The 27,842-nt window shown below is 37.4% G+C and overlaps 1 protein-coding gene across 1 annotated transcript in view; it reads left to right on the top strand.

Annotated features, from left to right (window-relative positions):
• The window catches only part of si:ch211-250g4.3 (nuclear anchorage protein 1), a 35,327-nt gene that overhangs the window by 5,929 nt on the left and 1,556 nt on the right, over nt 1-27,842 (top strand). The window contains exon 5 of the mRNA XM_057354629.1: nt 62-27,842. Within this exon, the coding sequence (XP_057210612.1) occupies nt 62-27,067 (27,006 nt within the window). The 3' untranslated portion in view covers nt 27,068-27,842. The remainder of the gene's footprint in view (nt 1-61) is intronic.

Below are 27,842 nucleotides of genomic sequence, written 5' to 3'. Positions count from 1 at the left end.
TGAGAAATGTCTCTCAAAACTTTACTGAATGTTGGGACACAAACAGAAAAATGTATTTCAGATTCAACCAGCCATCACCACAGTCGAAAGCCAAGAGGACACAACAACAGAAGAACTGGGGGGTATAAAAGCATTCACATCAGATGACCGTGAACCCAACTTGACTGATATACAGAAAGAAAGAACAGAACTAGAACAGTATAAAGAAATAATTTTAATAGAGAAACATGAACTAGAGAAGACAAAAGATGAGTTTGAAGAGCAGATGTCCAAACTACGAAAGGAAGAAAAAGAGATGGAAAAAAAACGAGCCAATCTAGAAAACTGGGAGAAAAAACTGCAATCAGAAAATGAAGAGAACAAAAGAAACTTAGATACAATATGGAAAGAGAAGCAAGATTTGAATCAAAGAAAACAAGAACTGGGTGGTATTAAAGTAAATATACAGAGAGAGAAATATGAATGGACAAGAATGAAAGAGACTAGACAAGTTGATGTTCAAGTCCAAACTGATGTGCCATATGGTGTACATGAACCACAAATAAAAGAGACTGTTGAAACTCAAGAATATTATGTCATTTTGGCCACGGAGAAGCTGCATAAAGAGCAACAAGCTCTAGGAGATATCAGAGAAGACATAATTGCACAAAAACGTTCAATAGAGAGACAAGTGGCAGAATTAAGACTGAGAGAGGATGAACTTTTGCATAGAAAAGCTACACTAAAATCCGCTTCTAAAACAGCAGCAGATGCACAGATAGAACTAGAGCTGCAAATACAAGAGCTGGGTCGTATAAAAGATGCCCTCGGCAGAGAACAAGATGAGCTGGAGAAGAAAAAGATAAATATACAGAAAGGATGGGATGACCTACAAACTCAAGTTTTAAGAAATAGAGAAAAAGAGGAGATCATAACAATACAATTAGAAAAAGAAAGAGATGTCCTAAATCAAATTAAACTGAATATAGAAAAGCAGAAGCAAACCATGGAGGCTGATCTAAAAGCCAGTTTGGTAAGAGATCTAGAGGACATAGATTCTCAAAGGCAAATGGTTGACAAAGAAAAGAGAAGATTGGACAACATGAAATTTGAGCTACAAAGACAATCCGATGATATTCAGAGATTAAAACAAGAGACACAGGAAGAACAGCAGATGGTGAAACAAATGGCAGAGCAGCTTAAACAAGAGAAGGAGAATCTTGTAGATCTTACAGAAGAGAAAAACAGAAGGGCTGAGATCTTAGAGAAACTGCAGCTTGAAATAGATAAGCAAAGACAGGAAATACAAAATGAAAAAGACATGTTAGAAAAGCAAAGGTGTGACATCGAAAAAATACAAGCACATATAGAAAATGAAAAGAAGTATGTCGAAAACCTGAGAGAAAAGAATGAGTTTACATTAAAGGAGATCAAAACAGAACGAGACGCTCTAGAGAAGATGCAGGAAAACATTTCAAAACAAATGGATGCCATTGAGAACGAAACAAGAGAAACTGAGCAAAGAGAAACAAGCCTGCACCGAATGCCGACCGAACTAAAGAAACAACAAAATGAGATTGAAGACTTGAAGAACATTATCTCCATACAAAACAGTGAGCTTGAGAAAAGCAGAGCAGAAATAGCAGAGAAGCAGAAAAAAGAAGATGACATCATGGAAATCACACAAAATGAAAGGGACAATCTTGACAGAGAGAGAGCTGCTTTAATGAACCACAAAGATCAAATAGAGCGCAATATGAGAGATGCATTAAACAAAGAACTTGAAACTGTGGAACTTATAAAAAAAGAGTTACTAGATGAGAAGCAACTTATTGAGAGCTGCAGAATAACTTTAAGGAGAGATATAGAAGATCTGGAACAAAAGAAAATCGATTTGAAGAGGGAGACTGATGAGATAAAATTACAGAGACAAAGTATCAAGGATGAGAGAGGAAAGATGGAGAACATTAAAACTGTCCTGCAAAGAGCAGCTGAAGATACTGAAAAGCTTAGACAAGATACAATAGCTGAAAGAAAGAAACTCGAGAAGACTGCAGCAGAACTTCAAAAAGAAAGAGATGTCATTGTCAGTCTTGTAGAAGAGACTAGGAGAAAAAGAGAAGAACTAGACAGAATGCAAGCTGATATAGAACAGCAGACAAAAGAAGCCGAGATGCTGAAGGAAATGAAGGCCGACCTGCAAAAAGAAGCAGGTAAGATTGAAAATATAAGGCGAGCTGTTCAGAGTGACATACAGAAAGTGAAAGACATGGAAAACCAACTTCAAAATGACAGACGTAACACTGATAGACTTGTTGAGGAGATTGAAAGAAGGTCTGAAGCAATGGATGAGATACAAGCAGAGATTCAAAAAGAGAGGTGGGCAATTCAGTCTGAAAAAGATATGCTAGAACAGGAACAGTCTGAACTGGAAATAACAAAGGCAGAGATGTCTAGGCTTAAAGATCTTGAAGAACAACTTGTTAAGCAAAAAGAAGCAAACAATATTACACTGGCAGAGATTCATAGCGAAAGAGAGAAACTTGAGGAGATTAAAGAAACCATCTCAAAACAAAGACAAAGTCTTGAAGATGAGAAAGAAGCAATAAGACTGAGGGGAAATGAACTACAACAAAAAGAAGCAGAGAATGAAAACCAACTAAAAGAAACCGATGACTCGAAGAACCGTTTGAGGGTAGAAAAGAGACAAGTTGAGAGGTTGCAAATTACAATAGATGAATCTCAGAAATATTCAGATGAGGAGAGACAAGAAATGGAGAAAAACTTGAGAGAAGAGTTTAAAAGGAACTATGAAGATCTGGAGCTCCAAAGGAAAAGGTTAACTGAACAAAATGAATTATTTAAGAGCCAAATTAAATCACTGGAAATGCAAAGAGAAGAAATTGAGCAGAAGAAAGCAAAACTGCTCGATGAATTGAAAAACGTACTCTTTCAGAGGCAATCTTTTGAGAGAGATATGCAGCAGATGAGAGCTGAGCTTCAAAAAGAGGCTGAAGAAATTGAAAAATTAAAGAAAGAGTTGCTGGATGAAAAACAGAAAATAAAAGACATGGCAGACCAAACTAAAAAAAAAGAAGTTGAAAGAAAAGAGGTCATTGATAGGATGTACCTAGCACTCGAAAAACAAAATCAAGCTATTGAGACTGAAAAACACATACTAGAAAAACAGAAGTCGGAATTGGAGAAAACCAAAACAGAGATGGATAGAGCAAAAGAAGATCAAGAAACTGAACGAAAGTCTCTTGAAGAAATGAAGATCAACATCACACAACAGAAAAATGATATTCACACAGAGAAAAATGAGTTACGAGTTAAAGAAAATGAACTGAATATGTGCACCTTACAAATGTATGAAGAACAACAAAAATTTGAAGAGATTCAGAAGGAAATCATGAGAGACAGGGACATATTTGAGAAAGAGAAAACTACAATCATGGAGGAAAGACAAATTGTGAATGACATGCAAATGCAACTGAAGAGGGAAAATGAAACAGTGGAGCTGATGAAACAAGATGTTCTCAGAGAAAAAGAAACAATTGAAAAGAACAAGACAATATTGAACAGAGATTTGAAGGACATAAGAGAAGAGAAGAGAAGCATCTTGGCACAGTTTGAAACCTTACACATTCAGAAGCAAACTGTTGACAAAGAAAAGCAGGAATTGCAAGGGATGAAAGCTGAGCTCTTGAAAGAAACTGAAATGATTGAGAAAATGAAGCAGGAGATTAATAATGATAGGAGAAGTGCTGTCATAATGGCAAACAAACTACAAAAAGAAAAAGAAAATATTGAGACGAGTGTCGCAAGGATCAGAGGAGAGGAAGCAGATTTAAGAAAACAAAGAGAAATACTTGAATCTGATAAAGACATTCTAGTAAAAGAACTGGAGAGAACAAAGACAGAGACTGCAAAAGCCAAAGGAGATCTTGAGAAGCAGCTTGAATCTCAGAAAGAAAAGAATGCAATTACATTGGCAGAAATACAGAAAGAGAGTGACAGACTTGAGCAGCTGAAGGTGGACGTCTCAAGAGAACAAGATGAATTAGAAAAACATAAGGAACAAGTAGGACACAAACAAACAGCGCTGCAAAGACTGCAGATGGAAATAAAGCAACAACAAACAGAGATAGATGAACAGAAGATTATTATTGCTATGGAGAAAAGCAAACTCAAAGACATACAGGCCCAAATATATCAAGAGAAAAAAGAGGCAGATGATACAAAGGAACATTTAAGGAAGGAAAAGGGTGATTTTGAGAAGGAAAAAGCTGAAATAATGACTCAGATGGAGATAGATTTTAGGAATGAGTTAAAAAAGGAGAGTGAAAAGTTAGATCTGCTACGAAAGGAGCTTTGTCATGAAAAGGAAGTAATTGAAAACAGCATGAAAAAGATGGAAAGCGATATGGATGATTTAGAGCAAATTAAGCTTGATATAGTTAAACAGGTAGAGAGCATTACGCTAAAAAATCTGATGATTGAAGATGAGAAAAACAAGTTAGAGCAGGAAAAAGATGAGCTAAAAAGAGAAGCCGATGAGATTGAGAAAATGAAACTAGAGGCACAAATAGAAAGACAGAAGCTTGAAGAAACAGAAACCAAACTTAAAAATGACAGAGAATATGTGAACAGATTGACTGAGCAAATTGAGAAGAAAAACGTGGATCTACAAAACATGTATCATGAAATAGAAATGCAGAGGAAAGCGAATGAGACCAATAAACACATGCAAGAGAGAGCTCTGCTGGAGCTGAAGAAAACGTTGACAGAAATAAGCAAAGCAAAGGAGGATCTCGAAAACCAGCTTGCTCAAGAAAGAGAGAAGAACAAGATCACAATTGCAGAAATCCAGAAAGAAAGAGACATGCTTCATCTACTGAAAGACAGTATTTCAGAACAACAGGATGACATTGCAAATGACCAGGAAAAAATTACACTCAAGGAAAATGAACTGAAAGAACGCCAAGCTCTGATTTACAGACAGCAAGAAGAAATAGAGTCCATGAGGAAAACAATGACAATGGAAAAAGATAGGATTGTAGAAAAGCAAATTGATATTGATCAAAAACAGAGAAAGCAGAATGAAATCATGGAATCTGTGACAGTTGAAAAGGCCAATCTTGAAAAAGAGAAGTCTGAAATGATGGCACAACAACTTCAACTGGAGACTGAAATGGAAAATGTGAAGCTCTTGATCGGTGAAATAAACAAAGAAAAAGAATTAATTGAGATAAAGAAACAAATGCTAAAAGCAGATGCAACTGATGTGGAAGAAAAAAGAGCAGCTTTAGAAAGAGAGATAAATAATCTGGAAAATCAGAAACAAGCTGTTCAAGATGATTTACAGAAGATGAAGATCGAGTTCCAAAAAGAAACTGATGGTATCAGAAAGATAAAAAAAGATGCACAGAATGAAAGAAAGAACTTAGAGAAGATGTCTGCACAACTTCAGAAAGAGAGAGATGATATTGTCATGCTCACTGAAGAGACAACGAGAAAGAATGAGATTCTGAATGAAATGCAAGCTGCACACGAGTCTGCACTGGAAGATCTACATAGGGAAAAAAACACTCTTGAGCAAATGAGAGTGAACATCTGGAAAGAAAAAGACCATGTTGAAAATGAGAAAGAAAATATAAGACTCAGAAAAGATGAACTAGAGAAACTGAGAGAAGAGATTTATGATGAACAAAGTGAAATGGAAAACCTCAAACAAATCATCACTACTGACCAAAAACTGCTGAAGAACGATATGAAAGATCTAGAAGAAAAAAGAGCCAATATTGACAAAGATTTGGAGAGTTTCAAACTTGAGAGGGAATCTAATGAGAACGAGAAGAAAGTGATGGAACAGGAAAAAACTGAGATGCAAAGTGAGATTGAGAAGTTAAAACAAGAAACCCAAAATGAAAGACAGAAAATGGAGGAAATGACAGCTCAGCTCATAAAAGAAAAAGATGAAATCAATAATCTTGTGAAGGAAACAAACAGAAAACAAATGGTCTTAGATGAAATGAACACTAATATTGAAGAGAAAATGAAAATCATTGAATGTGATAAAGACAAGCTTGACAAAGAACTAAAAGGTTTAGAGAAAACTAAAAAAGAAATTGCAAGAGTCAAAGATGATCTTGAAAAGCAACTTGCAGAGCAAACAGAAAAGAATAAGATCGCACTGTCAGAGATACAGGAAGAAAGAGACACTCTAGAGGAGATGAGTGTGAACATCACAAGACAAATGAAAACTCAAGAGGAACAAATCAAACAAAAACAAAATGAATTTGAGCAACTACAAGCTGTAATTCTGAATCAGCAAAGAGAAATAGATGATGACAGAGACAGCATAATGAAGAAAAGAAGTCAGGTTGATCTAAGACAGCTTGAGCTAGATAAACAACAGACAGAAGTGAATGACATTATAGAATCGATGAGGACTGAGAGAAGCCAATTGGATAAAGATAAAGAAGCGCTGAAAGAACAGAAACAGATAATAGAGAAAAATCTGAGAGATGTACTCAAGACAGAAACTGAGAACTTGGAGCTTCTAAAGCAAGACTTACTAAGAGAAAGAGAATTGCTGAAGAAAGACAGAGATGATGTCGAACAGAGCAGGCAGAGTTTAGCTGAAGACATAAAGATGCTAACACTTCAGAAACAAATATTTGAAGATGAGAAGAACAAGTTAGAACAGATTAAGAGTGAGCTGCAAAGAGACGCTGGTGAGATTGAGAAGCTGAAACTAGGGACACAACATGAAAGACAGAAGGTGGAGGAAATGACTGCACAACTACAGAAAGAGAGAGATGATATTGTCATGCTCACTGAAGAGACAAAGAGAAAGAATGAGACTCTGAATGAAATGCAAGCTGCACACGAGTCTGCACTGGATGACATACAAAGAGAGAAAAACACTCTCAAGCAAATGAGAGTGAACATCTCCAAACAAAGGGAAGACATTGAAAATGAGAAAGAAAATATAAGACTCAGACAAGATAAACTAGAAGAAAAAAGAGCCAACATTGACAAAGATTTGGAGAGTTTCAAACTTGAAAGAGAAGCTTTTGAGAATGAGAAGAAACTGATAGAACAGATAAAAACTAACATGAAAAAAGAAACACATGAGATTGAGAAGTTAAAACAAGAAACCCAAAATGATAGACAGAAGATAGAGGAAATGACAGCTCAGATCCAAATAGAGAGAGGTTACATCAATAATCTTGTGGAAGAAACAGAGAGAAAACAAATGGTTCTGGATGAAATTAATACTGACATTGAAGAGAAAATAAAAGTCATTCAATGTGATAGAGACATGCTTGAGAAAGAAAAACATGACTTGGAGGAAACTAAAAAAGAAATTGCAAGAGCCAAAAAGGATATTGAAAAGCAACTTGCAGAGCAAAGAGAAAAGAATGGGATCACACTGTCAGAGATGCAGAAAGAAAGAGACACTCTAGAGGAGATAAATGTGAACATCACAAGACAAATACATGGCATGAAAAATCAAGAGGAACAATTAAAACAAAAACAAAATGAACTTGAGCAACTACAAGCTGAAATTCTGAATCAGCAAAGAGAAATAAATCATGACAGAGCCAGTATAATAAAGGAAAGAAGTCAGCTTAAACTTAGACAGCTTGAGCTAGATAAACAACAGACAGAAGTGAATGACATTATGGAATCAATGAGAAATGAAGGAAGCCAACTGAATAAAGATAAAGAAGAGGTGGAAGAAGAGAAGCTGAAAATGGAGAAAAATCTCAGAGATTCTCTCAAGACTGAGACTGACAACTTGGAGCTTCTAAAGCAAGACTTACTAAGAGAAAGAGAATTAATTGAAAGTAACAAAACCTTGCTCCAGGAAGAAAGATATTATGTAGACCAAAGCAGAATGAATCTAGCTCAAGAGTTAGAGATGATATCACTTCAGAAACAAATTTTTGAAGACCAGAAAAACAAATTAACACAGACGGAGTTAGATCTGCAAAGACAAGCTGATGATATCAAAAAGCATAAAGGAGAAATGCTAAATGAAAGACAAAACTTGGAAGAAATGGCCGCACAACTTCAAAAAGAGAGAGATGATATTGTAGAATTCACAATTAATGAAAGAAAGAGTGTTGAACGTGAAAGAGCGTCAGTGGTCAGGGAAAAACAGAACATGATGGATGAACTGAAAAAGAAGAGTGAAAATCTTGATCTCCACATGAAAGATGTAATGACTGAAAAGAAATCACTGGAAAATGACAGGCAAATGTTGACAAGAAAAGTAGAAGATCTACAACAAAAAAGAGCTCATGCAGACAGATATTTAGAGAGCCTCAAACTTGAGAGAGAAGCTTTTGAGAATGAGAAGGAAGTGATGGAACAGATGAAAACTGAGATGCACAGAGAAGCACATGAGATTGAGAAGTTAAAACTGGAGATGCAACATGGGAGACAAAAGGTGGAAGAAATAGCAGCTCAACTTCAAAAAGAGAGAGAAACTATCAAACATCTAACTGAGGAAACAAAAAGAAAGAGAGACGTATTGGATTACACCCATATTGAAATACAAAAGCAACAACAAGCAGTTGAGCTTGATAAAGATTTACTACAAAGGCAAAGGTCTGAAGATGAACAGAAGAAAGTGGAGATGTCTCGCGCTGAGGAAGATCTTGAAAAACAGCATGCACAAAATGAGATCACACTGAAAGAGATAAAGCAAGAGAGAAACATTCTTGAGCAGATAAGAGAGAAAATATCAAGAGAAAGTTTGAACATTGACCAAGAAAGGGAGAAGTTAAGGATGGAGAAGGATGAACTTCAGAGAATGAAAGAAAAAAATGTAAAACAACAACAAGAACTAAATCAGCTGGAAATAGAAGACAGTCTTCCTGGGAAGACAGCGGCTGTGCTGGTTCTTCAACAGAGTGAAGTGGAGGCAGCAAAGGCAGTTTATGATCCTGATAGACAAGGAGCCACGATGGAGCTAATGCAGGAAACTGACCTCATTTTGAAGGATGCATCAAGCACAGACACTGAAAGACAAAAACGCGGCTCACTTGATAGCAAGTATGACTTAGAGAAGCAGTTTGTTGAAGAAGAGAGGGCCAGGTTGGAACATATGAGAGCTACCATACAAAGAGAAGCCGATCACATTGAACAGCAAAAGCAGAATGTTCAGAATGAAAAACAGACTCTAGACGAAATGAAAGCTCAATTTCAAGAAGAGAGGAGGAGCATTGAGCATCTCAGTGAGGAGATAAATATGAAGAAATACAATCAACAAAGACAAGCAGATGAGTGTGAAATGGAGAAGGCTAATCTTGAAAACACCAAAACTGAAATTGCTAAAGCACTTGAATGTCTTGCAGAAGAAAGTCGAAAGAATGAGATGACAATGGCAGAGATACAGAAGCAAAAGGACACTCTTGGGGAAATGAGGGGGAACATCTCACAACAAATGGAGACGATTACAAACAAACACCAAAATCTGTCACGCAGAGAAAGTGAACTCGCACAACTGCAGGAAGATGTTCTTAAACAACAACAGGACATGGATGAACTGAAGAACACCATCATGATGGAAATAGATCTGCTTGACCAAAGACAGACCGACATTGATCATTTACAGAGAGAGGTCGATGAGCTCATGGACTTCACAAAGACAGAAATGGCCAACACTGAAAAAGAAAGAGTTGAACTGATGGAACAAAAGAGAAATACGAAGAGTGACATGGCCATTCTAGAAACAGAGAAGGAGAATAACAAACAACTGAAAATAAAGTTACTTGAGGAAAAACATATCATTGACAAAAACAGAGAGCTGGTGGCCAGTGATCTGGAAATTATGGAGACACAGAAGGCACTTATAGAAAATGAATTTGAGAAGATAAAAATGGAGAAACAAATAATTGAAAATGAGAAGGAAGAGCTACAGAAAACGAAAACTGTCCTTCAAAGACAAACTGAAGATATTGAGAAACTAACTGAGGAAACAAAGAAAGAAACATTGCAGCTTACAGAGATGACAGTCCAACCACAAAAACAAACAGATGAAATTAGTCCTGTTGAACAGATAAGTAAAGAGATCCCAGATGGAACATATGATGAGATAGAAAAGCAAAGGAAAGCAATTCAGGCTGACAAAGACCTGCTTCAAGAAGAAAAATCTCAGCCGGAGAAAACCATGGAAGAAATACACAAAGCCATGGAAGATCTAGATAGAAGAAGAGATGAGATACTGAGTGAGAAAGAAATTCTTCAGCAGATGAATACAAATAACATGCAACAAATAGCTTATATTGAAAACGAGAGGGAAATTATAAGACACAAAGAAAATAAACTACATCAAGTGAGAATGGAACTTGAAGATCAACAAAATGAAATGGATGACATTAAAAACAATATAACGCTGGAAAGAATCAATATGGAACACATGGAACAAAAAAGAGCAAAGTTAATTAGAGATTTAGAAAACTTCAGAATCCAAAAAGAAGCTTTTGAGAATGAGAAAGATGAGGTGCAAAAAGAGAAAGAAGATATGGAAAAGTTAAAGCTAGAAATTCAGAGAGAGTTGGAAAAAGAGAGACAACGTCTAGCTGAAGAGACCAAAATGAAAAGCAACATCCTGGATACAATTCAAGCTGAGACAGAAAGACAAAAACAAGTCACTGCTGCAGACAAAGGGATGATTATAAAAGAATGGTTGGATCTGGAAAAAGCCAAAGAAGATTTTAACAGACAATGTGTTATCCAATCTGAGAAGAACGACACCACACGGACAGAGCAACAAAAAGAGAGAGAAACTCTTGATCAAATGAATTTGGAGATCTTAAGACAACAGCTAGATCTTGATAGCGAGAGGGCTGAGCTGTTGGAGCAGAGACAGCAGATGGAGATTAATTTGAGGGCAACGCTAAAGAAAGACATGGAGAATGTGGAGCAGCTTAAGAACGAGCTTGTGGATGAGAAGGAAATGACGGAGAAAACCAGAAAGCAGCTGAAAGAAGGAATAGATTATACTGAGCAAAAGGAATCAAATCTGGACAAAGAACTAGAAGCGATAAAATTCCAACAAAACACTATGCAAGATGAAAGAGATAAACTAGAGCAAATGAAAGCTGAGCTTCAAATGAAGGCTGAGGACATGGAAAAGTCAATGGAGGAAATACTGAGTGAGAGGGAGAAAGATGCATTTCAAATGAAGTCAGATGAGAGCAAACTAAGAACAGATATTGATAAAGCAAATACCAAGATACAACAACAAAAGGATGAGTTGGAAAGCTATGCCACTGAGCTGGAAAAATCTAGACTAGATCTAGAGGAGGCAAGAGCTGAGATAGAAAAAGTCAGACATGATGCTTCACGACAGGTAACACAACAGATGGAGGATGTACAAAAAGAAAAAGATAATGTTGAGGATGTCAAAAAGACTTTGCTTAAACAGGAAGATGCCATTGAAAAGGAAAAGAAAGAAATAACAGTGAAGTTTGATGAACTACAACTTCTCCTGGCAGAAATAGAGAAACAGAAAGAAGAGATGAAAAAACTGAGAGATAAAGCAGGGCAAGAAATCCAAGATGAGCAAAGGAAGCTAGAGATGCAAGCAGTGGAACAGAGTCAACAGATGGATGAGTTGCAAAGGGAGATGGACAAAATCAATGCTCTAAAAGCTGAAATAGCACTAGAAAGAGAAGTAAATGAAGAAAAGTTGAGAGAGATTAAAAAGGAAATGGTTAAATACGAGCAGATCAGATCAAATATTCTATCTGAAAAAGAAGAGATTGAGACTAAAAAGCAATCAGAGATGGATGAACCTATTGCAACGAGAGCTGAAATACTAAAACAGAAAGAAGAATTAGAAGAGAAGATGCAGAAGACTAAACGTGAGATGGAAGAACTTCAGATTCTCAGGGATGAAACTGACAGCAAGAAGAAAGATCTTGATCAAAGTATGAGACAGGCAGCAAGAAAGAGAAGTGCAAGTGAGAAACTTGACATGGAGAGGGTCATGTTAAGTGTAGAGCGAAATGAGGTAGAATGTATGAAAGCTGAGATCCAAAGAGCAAGAGAGGAAAGACCATCTCAAATGGAAGCAAGAGGTGAAGATTTGGAGGAGAAAGAGTTACAGAAGCTTCTTCAGGACGTTGAAAAGACTGGAGAAAAGGCTCAGAGAACAAGACATGATCTAGAACAAAGAATGGAGAGAGATGTTGGAGTGGATGTTGAGGAAAGGCAAGAAATAAGGGCCTACATGCAGAGGCTGATTGAGGAAATTGAGCATGTTAGAGAGGTTCTGAGAAGAATGAAAGATGAAGTCAAAGCCACTAGAGAGGAGAGACTTGAATTGGAGAACATGAAGCTGGAGTTTGAAGCTATGAAGCAAAGAATGAAAGACAGTTATGATCAGCAGAGAACTGAAACAGAACATGAAAGGCAGCAGATAGAGAGCAGCAAAGACCTGCTGAGTAAAGAGAGAATTGATCTTCAAAAAAACAAAGCTTCTTTAGAGAGACAAAAACAAGAAATGACGTTGGAGAAACAAAAACTAATTGATGAAAGTGAACTACTTGAAAAAGTAAAAGCTGACGTGCAGAAAAAGTCAGAGATTCTAGAAAGGCTTCTAGAGGAGGCAACTAGAGAGAAAGCAGAAGCAGTACGGAGGAAAATGGAAACATTGAGTATGGATGAAGCACAAGATGTTACCACTGATAAGAATGAACGAAAGGCAGAAGAAGTTAAGAGACAAACAGAAAAACTAATAGAGATGAAGGCAGAGTTGCTTCGACAGCAGGTAGAACTTGAGAAGACCAAATCAGACATTATACATCAGAAGGAAGAGTTGGAAAAAATAAGATCTGACATTTTAAAACATCAAATGTACACCGAAAAGCAATTGGGAGAGGTTGAGCTGATGGAAATACAGAGACAGAAAGAAGAATTAGAAAAAACTATTCAAAAGATGACCCATGAGAAAGCAGAGCTGGAGGTCCTTAAGTCTGAGATGGTCCAGGAAAAAAGAAATCTGGATCAGAAGATGAAACAAGAAATAAGAAAAAGGGATGAGATGGAAATAATAAAGGGTGAGATAGAAAAGGCCAGAGAGGAGACTAATAGAGAGAGACAAGAGCTGGAAGTAATAAGGACTGATGTTCAAAGTGCAAGATATGATTTTGAACTCTTGGTGGAGAGAACTACAAGTGTACAAGATGAGGAAAGTACAAACGCTGACATCCAAAGATTGATTTTAGAGGTCGTGAAAATCAGGGAGATGGTGTGGAGCCTGAAGGTTGACATGGAGAGCAGGATGGAGGAAAGTGGGACTGAGACAGATGAAAAGGCAAAACTAAAATCTGAGCTGCAGAGGCTTATTCAAGATATTGGACAAATACGGAAAACACTAGGAAGCCTTAGAGAAGAGATAGAAACCATCAGAAGGGACAAACATGATTTGGAGAAGCTGAGAGAAGAACTTATACAGAAGCAACAGGATGAAGAAAAGATGAGGGAAATGTTGCAGAAAGAAAGAGAAGAACTGGAACAGCTAAAGAATGAGATAAACCAAGAAAAGGAATATACAGAGACAAAGAGAGAGATGGTTAAGGTGGAAATGGGCAAAGAAGAAATAAAAAAGTTTAAAGACACTGAAAAAGTAGCACTTCAGAAGTCTAAGCATGAACTCCAAAGGGTCACAGAGGAACTATTTAGGAAACACATGGATCTGGAACAGGTGGGGAAAGATATATTTAACCAAAGACAAACTATGGAAGAAATCAAATCACTGCTTGAACAGAAAAAGACTGAACTAGAAGCATTGACTTCTGAAATAAAGGATAATAATCAGATACTGAAGGAACAGGGGAATGAGCTGAAAGAGAGTGATCGAACTTTACAGAAGAAGAAAGAGATGCTTCAGATGATTAATACGGAAATACAAAGTAAAATGGAAGACATAGAAAAGGTGAATGAAAATGCAACGCAAGAGATACAGATCCAAAGAGGTGAATTACAAAGACAGAGAGATGATGTTGAATCTGTAAGACAAACTGTGGTATTAGAGAAGGTTTGGTTAGAAGACAAACAAGCTGAAATCAGTCAACAAATGAATGAGGTGAGGGATGCCATGAAAGCCAATGAGACAGAAAGTAAAACTCTAGAGAAAATAAGGTCTGACGTTGAAAAGCAGTGGAGTGAACTTGAAGAAAACTTCCAAAATGCCACAAAAACTGAGAAGAAACTAAAGGAGATGAGGAGTAAACTAAACAGAGAGAAAGAACAATTGGAAGAAATGAGGCACATGGTCAGCAAAGACAGAGATTTGATTGAACGGGAGAAAACTGATCTAACAAAAGAGATAGATATCATGAAGAAAAACATTGAAAAGGAAAACACACAGCTTGAAGATGCCCGTGCTGAGCTTCAGAAGAAATCAGACATCGCTGACAACATCCTAAAAGAAGCCAACAGTGAGACGGATAGATTAACACACCTCAGTCGTACACTTCAGATTCAAAGAGAGCATATAGAGAAGAATCTTACAGATATAGTGAACAAGAAGAAAGATCTTGATGAAATGAATAAAAAATTACAAGATGACAAAATACAACTAATAAATCACAAAGATGCTTTGAAAAGGGAAAAGGCTGACCTGCAGCTTAGGAAAGAAGAGTTGCTGAGAGAAACGGAGGAACTGGAAAGTAAAATATTGCAACATAGAGAAAAAGAGGATATGGCAATACAAGAGTTTGAAAATCAAAAAAAGGCTCTAGACCGCATGATGATGGATATTTTGAACAAGAGAAATGAAGTTGACGAAGAGAAGGAACGGCTACACTCAGAAAGACAGAAACTGGACAAACTTAAAACAGAATTACAGGGAAAGGAAAATGAGTTCTACAACAAAATGCAAACGCTTATGAATGAAAAACAACAGATGAAACAGACTCAAGATGAAATTCAAAACATGGAGAAAGAGAATAAAATTAAACTGGAAATAAAGGAAGCTGAAATTAAAGAGCAAGAACAACAATTAATTAAAATGGGCGAAACACTGAAGAAAGAAAGGAATGACTTTAGAAAGCTAATCGAAGAAGTACAGAAAGAAAAAGAGTTGACTGATAACAGCAGAAAGTTGATAGATCAAGAAAAAAAAGATATAGAAAACACAAAAACATATATTGAGGAGCAACTTCAAAACCTAGGATATGAAAAGCAAAATATACAAGATGAAAAGAAAAAGCTTGAACAGATCAAGGCAGAATCAAAAGAGATCCAGAACATTATCCAGAGGGAGAGAGAATATCAAGAGAAATGTTGGCTGGAGATTGAGGAGGAAAAGCAGAGAATGAAAAATGAAGTAAGACTGTTAGAGCAAAAGAGGGATGAAATTGACAGACTGCACAGAGAACTTGAAACAAGGAAATATCAGATTGACACAGAAATGGAAGAGCTACTTCGAATCAAGATAGAACTGGACCGCAAAAAAGAAGAAATAAATATAGATAACCAAAACATTCAATTTGCCATTGATGGGCTTCAAAATACTAAAGCTGAGATGCAGATGGAAACAGAGAAAATTAAGGACATAATAGATGTTAACCTAATAGAGAAAGAAAAAGTTAAAGACATGAAAACCCAACTCCAAAAAGAAAGAGAAGAAGTGTACCGCTTGTCTGAAGAGAATGAGATGAAAAAGAGGGACCTTGATACGATAATGAAGGAGGTGGAAGAACAGATGCAAGAAAATGAAAAAACAAAAATGAAGTTTGAAAAGGAAAAGAGAGAGATGGAAAGTATTAAAAATGAAATTGAGATGGAAAAGAAAGACCTGGAGATGCAAAGGTTAGACCAAAAAGAGCTTGATTCAGTAATGAAGAGAGATGTACAAAGAGAAAGGCTGGCTTTTGTGCAGATAAAGGATGAACTTTTTGCAGAAAAAGAAGCAATAGAGAAAGAAAAGAATAACTTGATCACAACTATGCAGCAAATAGAAATGTTAAGATCAGAGCTAAAATATGAGCGAGATGAAAATGAGAATATAAAGAAAAACGTAATTATTGAGAAATCCAACATTGAGAAACAGCAGATTGACATACTTAACCAGTGGCAGAAGAATGATAAAACCAGGGAAGAAAATGCTAAAGAGAGAGAACATCTGGAAAAGAAGTGGGCTGAAAAAGAAGAACAAAAACATATGTTGGAGTTGAACATGACAAAAATGTTGGAAAAGAAACAGGAACTTGATAATTTAGGACAAGAGCTGCAGAAATCCAAGGAAGATATTAAACAAATGGAAGATCAGATGCATAATCAGATTCAGTCAATTGACCTTGAAAGACGAGTCCTGCCAGAAGCTGAAATAATGAGGGAACGTGATGAAATGAAGACCGCAATGCAAACAATGATCATTGAGAAAGCCAAGCTGCAGCAAAGAATAGATCAAAGTTTAAAAGAGATACAAGAAGAAAGAAGTGAGTTAAATGAGATGAGGAGTAAACTCGAGGAAGAAAAACAACACGTAGAGGGAAAGAAGAACATGATAAATACATTAACAAGAGAGCTGGAACTCGTAAAAGCTGAGTTAGAAGAAAAACAGCAAGAGATCCAAACTGAAATGGACAAACTCCAAGAAGAGAGAAACCTGGTTGACCAGGTGAAGGCTGAGGTACAAAATGATTCTGACAGAATAAAAGATGCCTTTGAGGAGATCAGGAAGGAGCGAGAGACACTTGAGAAGATGGAGTCCCACTTAAAACTAATGAAGGAACAGTGTGATACTACAATGGAAGAGGTACACAAGAAGAGGAGTGAGCTGGAAAAGACTGTCATTGAGATAGCAGAGCAAAATCAAAAGATTGATGCCGAAAAACAGCTTCTGGAGAAAATGAGAATTGATGTTGAAAGAGAAAGATCAGAGTTACAAAGAAGAAGAGAAGACCTAGAGATGCAACTCGTGAAACTCAAGGAACAGGAAGACATCAATAAAACAGCCATGCAGGAGAAGGAAAAGCTTCTTGAACTGGAGCGTGATGATATCTTGAAACAGAGAGATGAATTAGAAAAAGAAACAGAGCACATGATGAAAAAGTGGAAGGAGTTGGAAATTTTTCAAAGAGATGAAATGGAAGAAATCAAACGTGAGATAGAGACTGAAAAAACAGAAATGAATCAACAGCAGCAAAGACTGGATGAGACTATGAAAGTGATGAATGAGGAGAGAATTGATCTAAAAAAGACGAAGATTGAATCTGAAGCACACAGACAACAAATGGAGGAAGAGATTAGAGTAAAAGCAGAGATGGGGAGGGAAGAACTTCATCGGGTAAAGAGTGAATTGGAGAGAGATAGGACTGAACTAGATAAAAAGCAGCAGAAAATGGATGACAACTGCAAAGAAATTCAACAGATGAGGAATGATCTGAAGAAAATGAGATTTGAAATAATTAAACAAAAAGAACAAATGGAAAAAGATATCAGAGAGGCAATAAGAAAAGAGAGATCAGAACTTGACCAGAAAATAAAAGAGATTGATCGAGAAAAAGTTGAAATTGAAAGAGGCAAAGAAACAGTTCTGCGGTTAAATGATAAGCTGCAACAGCAGAGAAATTATATAAAATTCCTACAAGAAAAAAATGAACTTGAGAGACAAAAGACCAATGATGAAAAAGTCAGAAAACAGAAAGAAGCTGAAACAATGAATCAGACGAAAATAGAAGAAAAAAGAAAAAGTCTTGAGCAGCTCAATACTGAGATCCTAAAACTAAAGACCAAAGCTGAACAGGAGCAACATGATATAAAGCTAGAAAGACAAGAGTTAAAGTCATTGCAAGAGCGAATAAATGAAGAAAAAGAGGAACTACAAGAAAGTAGAAACAAAGTCTTGACTGAAACAGCCACACTTGAGATGAGAGCTGCTGAGATCAACCAACAAGAGCAAAGTCTGGATGAGAATCTCAGAGACATGATGGAGGAGAAAATGAAGAAAGAGAGAAGAGACATTGAAAGAGAACAAACAGAACTGCAGAAAAGAGCTGAAGACCTGGAGCTTCAAATGATAAAACTCAAAGAAAATGAAGAGATGAGTAAAATAGCAATTGATAAAGAGAGGAAAGATCTTGAGCAAAAGAATAAAGAAATCTCAAGACAAAGAGATGAATTAGAGAAAGAAAGAGAAGACATGATGAGGAAGAGAAATGAACTGAAGATTCTTCAGAAGGAAATGCAGGAAGTAAAAGATGAGTTACAGTCTGAAAAGACTGACATCAACCAACAGAAGCAAAAACTGGAGGATAGTTTAAGAGCCATGAAAGACGAGAGAAGTAATCTGGATAAGATGACGATTGAATCTGAAATACAAAAAGAACGAGTGGAGGAAATAAGAATAAAAGCAAAGTTGGAGAGGGAGGAACTTGATCTGTTAAAGAATGAACTGGAAAGAGAAAAACTAGAACACGACAAGAATAAGGACATCCTGAATAAAGTGAAAGAGGAGTTTGACCGTGAACAACAGAAAAGGAAAGATGAGATGGAGCAGATGAATGTCAATATTAAGAAAGTTCTGGAAGAGATAGAGACAGACAGAAATACAAATGCTGAAATGAAAGCACAACTTCAAAGTGAGAAAGATGAACTTGATCAAATCACAGAGGAAACAAAGAAGAAGAGAGCAGACCTGGAGAAGGAATGGGCTGAAATAGCAGCAGAGAGACAAACTCTGGAGGAAAAAAGCAAAACAATTTTAAAGGTAAAAGAAGACACAGAAAAAGAGAAATCTCTGCTTGAGGAGTTAAACAATGAATTAGATAATAAACAGAAGAAAATAGACGATGACCAGGATGTGATTCAACAGGGAAGACATGATATGGAGAAGATGAGGTCTGAAATACTGACACAACAAGAGCAAATGAGACAAAACCTCAGTGAGAACATAAAACTAGAAAGATCAGAACTTGACCTGAAAATAAAAGAGATTGATCGAGAAAAGAAGGAAATTGAAAGGAGCAAAGAAACAGTACAGAGGTTAATGGATGAGGTGGAACAGAAGAGAACTCATATAAAGCTCCAGCAAGATGAAATTGAACTTGAGAGACAAAAGATAAAAGATGAAAAAGATGAAATGGCTCAAATAAAAACTGAACAGCAAAAAGAAAGTGAAAAAATCAAAAACATGGAGAAGGAAATAAAGGCGGAGAGGAAAACACTGAAGGAGATGAAAGCCCATCTACAAAAAGAAGAAGAGAAAATTGAGAGTATCATTGAAGAAACAAAGATAAGAAAAGAGGATTTAGAAAAGATGAGCACAGATATAACTGAACAAAAACAGGAGCTGAAGTCTAACAGAGATCTTCTGGAACAAGAGAGGAAAGAAATAAATGATAAATGGACAGAGCTACAGCAGAGAATTGATGAATTTGAGGATCAAGTCAGAAAACAGAAAGACGACGAGACAATGAAACAGATGAAAACAGAAGAAGAAAGAAAAAGTATTGAGCAGCTCAAAACTGAGGTGCTGCAACTGAAGACCAAAGATGAACAGGAGCAACATGACATAAAACTAGAAAGACAAGAGTTAAAGTCATTGCAAGAGCGAATTAATAAAGAAAAAGAGGAACTACAAGAAAGTAGAAACAAAGTCTTGACTGAAACAGCCACACTTGAGATGAGAGCTGCTGAGATCAACCAACAAGAGCAAAGTCTGGATGAGAATCTCAGAGACATGATGGAGGAGAAAATGAAGAAAGAGAGAAGAGACATTGAAAGAGAACAGACAGAACTGCAGAGAAGAGCTGAAGACCTGGAGCTTCAAATGATAAAACTCAAAGAAAATGAAGAGATGAGTAAAATAGCAATTGATAAAGAGAGGAAAGATCTTGAGCAAAAGAATAAAGAAATCTCAAGACAAAGAGATGAATTAGAGAAAGAAAGAGAGGACATGATGAGGAAGAGAAATGAACTGAAGATTCTTCAGAAGGAAATGCAGGAAGTAAAAGATGAGTTACAGTCTAAAAAGACTGACATCAACCAACAGAAGCAAAAACTGGAGGATAGTTTAAGAGCCATGAAAGACGAGAGAAGTAATCTGGATAAGATGAAGATTGAATTTGAAACACAAACACAACAAATGGAGGAACAAATTACAATTAAATCCAACTCGGAGCGAGGGGAGCTTGATCTTGAGGAGCTTGACATACCTGGATCGACTGATCAACACGAGGATGAAATTGTCTCTCAAAGAGAACAGATGAAAAGGGAAAGAGATGATATCAGCAAACACCTATCTGAGATTCAAAGAGAAAGGGAGGAGCTAGAAAGAAACAAAAATATCCTACAAAGTCAGAGAGAGGTTCTAGAAAAGATGGAGAGCAAACTACGGACAAAGAGGCAGGAAGTCATTTTAGTTAGTTGTGTGACACAAACTTTACTTTCTGATTTAGAAGATACAGGAGACATTTCACTCCCTCAGGAAATGATTCCTGAAAAACAAACAGAAAAACATAAGGAATACACAACAAAAGAAACAGTAGAGACAACAACTGATCAGAAAATGGAGAAAAGCCTGACTGAGAATATACAAAAAGAAAATATTGAGCTAAAAATTGAGCAAGAGGCTGAAATAGAGGCTAGCAGAGAGGACACTGCATTATCTCCTTCGACAATGGAAAGTGACATAGCAGTTAAGTTGGCATTTGAGACACATGAAACTGATGGTCTTACTGAGATGTTAAACATCAAGAGAATGGAACTCAGAAAAACAAGAACTGATCTTCAAAGAGAGCAGAAAGAAGTTGAGAAAATGAGACAAGGAAAGAAATATCTGGAAGCACAAACAGCACATCTAGTGAATCAACGTGAAGAGTTAGAAATAACCAAAGAAAAGATGAAGAAAGATATTGAAACATTTAATGCAGAGACTAGGAGCAAACAGGAGAGAATAAAGGATCTAGAAGTCCAACTTCAAGCAAAGCTAGGAGAAATGAGAACCATCTCAGATGAGACAGAAATGAGAAGAGAGGAGCTGGATTTGATTAAAACAGAAATAAAAAGAAAGAGAGACACGGAAGACACCAAAGAGACACAGTTTGAGTTACAGACGGTCAACAAAGATGAAATACAGTACCAGAAGGAGGCATTGAAGAAAGAACGAGATGAAGTTGAAAAAATGCACAATGAAATTCACCATAAGCAAAAAGAATTGGAGATGCGTCTGACACTACTGGATTCAGAAAAGGATGAACTGAATAAGACGAGGGCTGACCTGGAAACACAAAAACAGCAATTAGAGCTTATCCAACAAACCATCGAGACTGAAAAAGATGAGCAGAAACCCATGTTAAGAAGAGCAGAGGACACAAAGAGCATTTTGGAAGTAGTCGTAAAAGAAGAGAAAAGGAAAGAAGAAATGACAACCCAACTTTCCAAAAAACAGGAGGAGCTTAAAAACATTATGAAGGAGAGAAGTAAACGGATGGATGAGATCAAAGTGATGGATCAGGATATTAAAATCAAGCAAGACGAACTGGAATATGTTAAAAGTTTGACACAAAAAGAGCTGGATGAGGTAGAGATGAAGAAAGATGAAATGGACAGAATGAGGAATCAAACTGACATGGAATGGGGAGAAATACAGAAAATAAAAGAAGGGTTGGAGAAAGAAAGGATTGAACTGGAGCAAATGAAAGCAGACTTACAGAAAGAGGAACAGCTGATAATTGGAAAAACAAAAACACAGCAAACCGATGCAGAAGTGCAGTATGAGCAGTATGATGATGCTCAGGACTCACTGAGGAAAAAGGAAATAGAGAAGATCAATGCAGACCTCGATAACAAGCAAAGAGAGATTGAGAACATGAGGGAAATGATAATAAAATACAAGGATGAGTTGAAACAGAAACAAGCTGAAATGCAGCGAATGACGGAAGAAACAATGAAGACTGAATCAATCCTCAGTGAAACCAAGACACAGAAGGAAGACTTGGAACAGATGAATGCTTATTTGATCGGGAAAAACACAGAACTGGATAACAACTGCCAACTTCTAGAAAGAGAAAAGACAGAAGCGGACAAAAGATTGTCTGCATTACAAGATGTGGCGAATGAACTGCATGTTAGGTTGAAGGATTTAGAAGAAAAGTTCAAGCTAGTGGATAGAGAGGCAGAGAAGACCACCCTGGAGGAAACCAAGGATGAAATATCAAAAGAGCGAGAGAAAATTAAAAAAGAAAATGAAGACTTGAGAATGAGAAGAGATGAGTTGCTGCATATGGAACAAGAAATTCAAAATCAGACAAGAGCCTTAGAAGAAATGAAGAATGAAGTGGAAAAGACTGGAATGGCACAACACAAGGCGGAGCAAACACAAGCAATAGAAGAAACCTTGAAAGTCTCAGAAAGCAGAAAGTTGGATAAAGCACTGGTGGTCACTGAATTTTCCAGACAAGACGAAGAAGCCCAACTGAAAGATCAGTTACTTAAAGAGAAAGAAGATGTTGAAAGCATGACAGAGAGAATAAATAGAAAGATGGAGCATGTTGACAAGATGCATTCCCAGTTAGATGGAAGAAACCAAGAGATAGAGTTTGAAAAGCAAAAACTAGAAGACAGGAGGAATGAACTCAGCCAGAAAGAGACTGAGATTGAAGAAAAGAAAACTGATCTTGAGAAAATGATGGAGGAATTACAAAGAGAGAGAGAAAAATTAAACACTATAGCAATTCAACACCAAAAAGAAAGAGAAGAGATTGATTTAGTAGCAGAGGACAACAAACGGAAACAAGTGACTGCAGAAGACGAGGTTCAAAAACAACTACAAGACATAGAAAACACCAAGTTCAGGTTGGAAAAGGAGAAGAATGAGATGAAGACAGAGATAAATTTCAAAAAGGAAGAACTAGAAAGATTAACCAGAAGACAGCAAGAGGAGTTTGAAATCAAAGAGAGTGACATACAACGTGAAAGGAATGCTTTGGAAAAGATGAATTTTGAGTTGGTAAGGCAAATCACAGAAATGGAAAATGACAAAGAAGATATACGACTCCAGAAAGAGAAAAGAACTATGTGGGAGTCACAAATACAGAAACAAAAGGATGAGACTGAGGAGCTGAAGAACATCATAGAAAGAGAGCAGATCGAAATACAACAACAAAAACAAGAGATGGAAAGAATTCTGCAAACCACCAGGACCGAGATGCAACTAAGAAAAGAAATCGAACAACAGAGGATAGAAATGATACATATGCAAGAAAAACTGACTGAGGAAAAACACGAGCAGGATCGCATAAAAACTGAGTTACAATCAGAAAGGCAGCGAGTCGAAGAAGACAGGCAGATGCTGAAACAGTCAATGAATGAAATAGAAAATACAACATCTCAGTTGAACAGAGACATGGAAAAAATTACCACAGACAAACAAAATATTCAAGATGAAAGATCTTCCCTGGAAGAGCTCAAGGCTGGTTTACAAAGAGATGCTGAGAACATTGAAAAGCTTAAAGAGGAAATAAAGCTTGAGAAGCAGAGAACAGAGCGAACAGCCTCTCGAATCAATAAAGACAAAGTGGACACTCAGAAGATGCTGGAGGACGTAAGAAGAAAGGAAGAAGAGCTCGACACCATTCACGCTGAAATACAAAGACAGAAAGAGGTGGTGGAGTCTGATCTGTTGCTACTTCAGACACAAAGAGACGACATAGAGAATAGCAAAAAAGAGAATGAGATTCTAAGAGAGAATCTTGAAAAACAAAAGGTGAAGAATGAAGAGGAACTGCAAAAAGAGAGACAGGCTTTGGAAGAGATGATTTCTGATATGGCAGAGCACAGAGACAACGTGGAAAACATGTGGAATGAAATAAGACTTAAAGAAACTGAACTGACAAACAAAGAGAGAGAACTTGACATATGGCAGAAAGACATAGATGACATAAGAAACACTGTCACAGATGAGAAAATACAACTGGAAGAGAGACAAAATGCTTTGGATCAACAGCAAAAAGCGGCCGATCAATTGATTGATGAAAACAAGACTAAGCAAACTGATCTGGAACATCACAGACAACAACTACAAGAGAGCATCAAGGAGTTTGAAAGCAAGAGGGATGATGCTGAACAAATGACCAGAGTGCGAGAGATCAAAGAGCTTGAGAAAATCATGGAGGACACTGAGATGGAAAAGGAACGAGTGGAAAAAATGGCACAAAATTTTAAAAAGGAAAGAGAAGATCTTGACAGTCGAAGTGAAGATTTCAAGAGACATAAGGAAGAACTGCAAAGTCTGAATGTTGAGATAGAAAAGACCAAACAAGCAATGTCAGACAACAAAAAGATAATTCACAATACGGAGCAGAAAAAGACAAATTTATTGACAGAGCTTAATGAACTTGAAGTTAAGATTAAAAGTAAGAGAAAAGAAGTAGAAAGTATGATGGAGGAAGAAAAGCAGATCCAAGCTACTCTACAAACAGTAAAAGATGACACTGAAGCAGACCAGACAGCTGTGAGACTAGAACTGCAGGTGGATCTACAGAAACAAAGGAAAGAATTAGAAGAACTGAAAAACAAAGGCGATGCAGAGAAATGCCAGCTTGAAAAAAGACAAGCCATGTTAGATGAACAGCAACAGGTAGCAGAAGACATCATGGCAGTGATTGAACGAGACAGAGAGAAGCTCGAGAAAGAGAAGTCTGACCTTGATAACACCAGACAAATCCTAAACGAAAATGTGCAGAGGGAACAGCAAAAACTCGAGAAGCTTAAAGATGATATAGAAATAGACAGAGAGAACATCGAACACAGCAAGCGGATCATTGAAAATGAAAAAGATTGTATCGTAAAAGACAGAGATGAGTTAAATGCACTGAAGGAAGATAATGAATTCTGCAAACAGAGCATACAACATGAGAGATATTTGCTGCAACAAGAAAAGGACCTGATACAGAAAGAAAAAGAGAATATGAAAGAAAAGATAGAAGAAAAAATTAAAACAAAGAAGGAAATAGAAGTCATGGCTATCCAAAATTTCGAGCATAAAATGGAATTGAAAAGTCTCACAGAGCAAACAAACCGAAAGATATCTGAACTGGAGATGTTAAACAAAGAAATTGAAGAAAAGAAACAGAAGGCTGAAATGAAACACTTGGCAGAAGAAACTGATGCTGATGTTCCTATAGACAAAGAAATGGTGCAGGAACCAAAGACAGATGTACTCCAGACGTATCAACAGGGACAGATAAAGACCATATTAATTCATGCTGAGACACAAACATCTTACGGTGACATGACGAAAGAAGAGGACGGAAGACAAAAAGAATTAGAAAAAGAAACTGAAGCCACAAAAACACAACCTACTGATTCTATTGTAAAAAAGATAGAAGACTCACGCACGTTTAAAATGCCAACAGAGAGCCAAGAAAGTCGGCGATCTTCAAAGGAAGAAAAAGAAGATTTGAGAATGGAGACAACAATGGAGAAGAAAGAGAAACTGGCATATGCAACAATTGAGATTGAAAAGAAGACAGATGATGTTGAAAGTACAATGAAGAAAGCCATGTGTGAGAGGTCAAGAGATGAGGAAAAACTGCTTATACTTACACAAGACAAGGAGGCGTTATCAAACATCCTGGATGAGAAAAATAAGGAAATAGAGACTATAAAGTTAACATTCCAGAGAGAGATGGAAGAACTGGAGAAGACGATGGCGACAATAAAAGAAGAAAAGGAAAAGGTGGAGGCTGAAAATGAGTCACTTCAACAAATGCAAACGGAAGTACAACAGGAGATACTCGAGATCGAGAGAGAAAAGAAGGTGAAGGAAACCAATGAAATTATACATGAAACATTCTCAGTACAAGACACTGAAGACGTCTCAGACATGGAAAAGACAGATGTTGACCACAGTCCCACAAGAGACAGAGTAAGACAATCAAATGCAGAGACACAAATTTCCACACCTGACTACACCCAACATGAAGCACTTCAATTTACACAACATGCAGATGACGTGACACTAGTACAAGATGAGCAAAATATCAATCAATCTGAATCTGAATTACAGAGGAAAAAAGATGAAATCGAGAAGAAAATGAAAACGATACAAACCACCATCCTTGAGCTTGAGGAAGCAAAGGCAGACCTGCAAAAAAGGAGGGATGAATGTAGAGATGCTGAAGAAACAAAGTTGGAGATCACGGAGAGCATCGAGAAGCGTAGGAAGAGTCTAGAGAATGTTTATGCTCAGGTCCTAAGACTCAGAGAGGAGACAGAGCATCTAACACAAGCATGTCAAGGCAAAAGGAGTGAACTGGAGCAAACAGAAGCCGACCTACAAAAACAGAAGATGAGGACTGTAAAGACTCAACTCGACACTGATACACATGAAGACAAAGTAGTAAGTCAAGAGACACAAACTGAAGACCAGAAAGAGCATCCAGAAACAATAGATAGTGGTGCTCTATCGCGGGGAGAAGAAATCGAGTCAATGAAAAAGAGAATACAGGAGATGAAAAAAGAACTTGAAAACCGATTAAAAGACATCCAGAAGAGTGAATTGGAAAAGCTCGGCACACAACGAGAAAAAATTGAGCTGGGGCTAAGAAAAGCAGAGATTGAGAAATATAATGAAGCCCTCCAGCGTGAACAGGAGACGGAAAGACTGAAAATCATGGAAAGAGAGAAGGAGATCATTCTGTTAAGGGAATGTTTGCTGATGGAGATAAATCAGTTGAGGAGCGAAGGGACCTCAACAAGTACACAGCACTTGGAGAGGATGGAGCACCTCATCTGTGATAGAGCTGGGAGGATGGACAGATCGAGACAGGTGACGGACAGAGCCGTGCAAACACTGATGATGGAGAGAGAAGAAGAACAGACTCGTAGAGATCAGCAGGTGGAAGTATCTGGAAGGGTGGAGCTTTCTCTGGACGTCTGGGAGGAGGATAGACAGGAAGGACTTAGAGCAGAATCACAGAACCGAGGGGCAGTCGCTGGGTCAGGTTCACGAAGGAGGAGATTACTGCACTGGATCAGACGCCGATGCTGTTGCTGCTGTCCCAGAAATCCTAGACACTTTGAAGAGGAAGAGCAGGACATTTTATAAGCACAGGACTTGTCTATATACTGTATAGCAGGGTTCCTCAATAGGCGGCCCGCGGGGCCACGTCCGGCCTGCAAGTGCATTTTTTTGGCCCGCTGGAAAAAGTGTGTTCAGTTTCATTTGGGTCGAGCGGCTCGATAGCGCACAAAGCACTCTGATCTCGCATAGCTCTCGCGGTACTCTGTTAGCCAATCACAATGCTGGCGCGAAAATGCAAACTGCGCAGCTACATTGACAGTTAAATCATGACAAGCGGTGACAGCGAAATCATGGCGTGTGTGAAAAAGAGACACAGGAAATATTTTCCGAGCTTTACTGGAGGAAATGTCTGCAGAACGGCACGATCTTTTGCTGCACAATGATATCCGGTGTCTAAGCAAGGGTCGTGTGCTGGAACGAGTGTGTGAACTACAAAATGAACTTTGTAAATTTTTAAGTAGCATCCACAGTCAGAAAGCAGATAATTTTTTGAGGTTTTTGAACGACAGCACAGAGATGGGATACGTGAGTTTTTTGTGCGATATCATGTCTCATCTAAATCAGCTTAATTTGCAATTGCAAGGCAAGAACCACACTATTGCAGACATGCACGAAGTTGTTGAAGCTTTTCGTTTAAAACTGACTCTTTTTGAACGGGATCTTCAAGGAAGGAAGCTACACTTTCCACACTTGCAACAGCATTGCGAAAAACACCGTATGCGAGAGGACCCGCTAATGCGCGACTACTGGCAGATAATTTCAAGGAGCGATTTGGAATTTCTCATTCTCTCATTGAATG

The sequence above is a fragment of the Triplophysa rosa genome, linkage group LG16 (assembly GCF_024868665.1).
Source record: "Triplophysa rosa linkage group LG16, Trosa_1v2, whole genome shotgun sequence".
Lineage (NCBI taxonomy): Eukaryota > Metazoa > Chordata > Actinopteri > Cypriniformes > Nemacheilidae > Triplophysa > Triplophysa rosa.
This window is presented reverse-complemented; position numbering and strand designations above follow the sequence as displayed.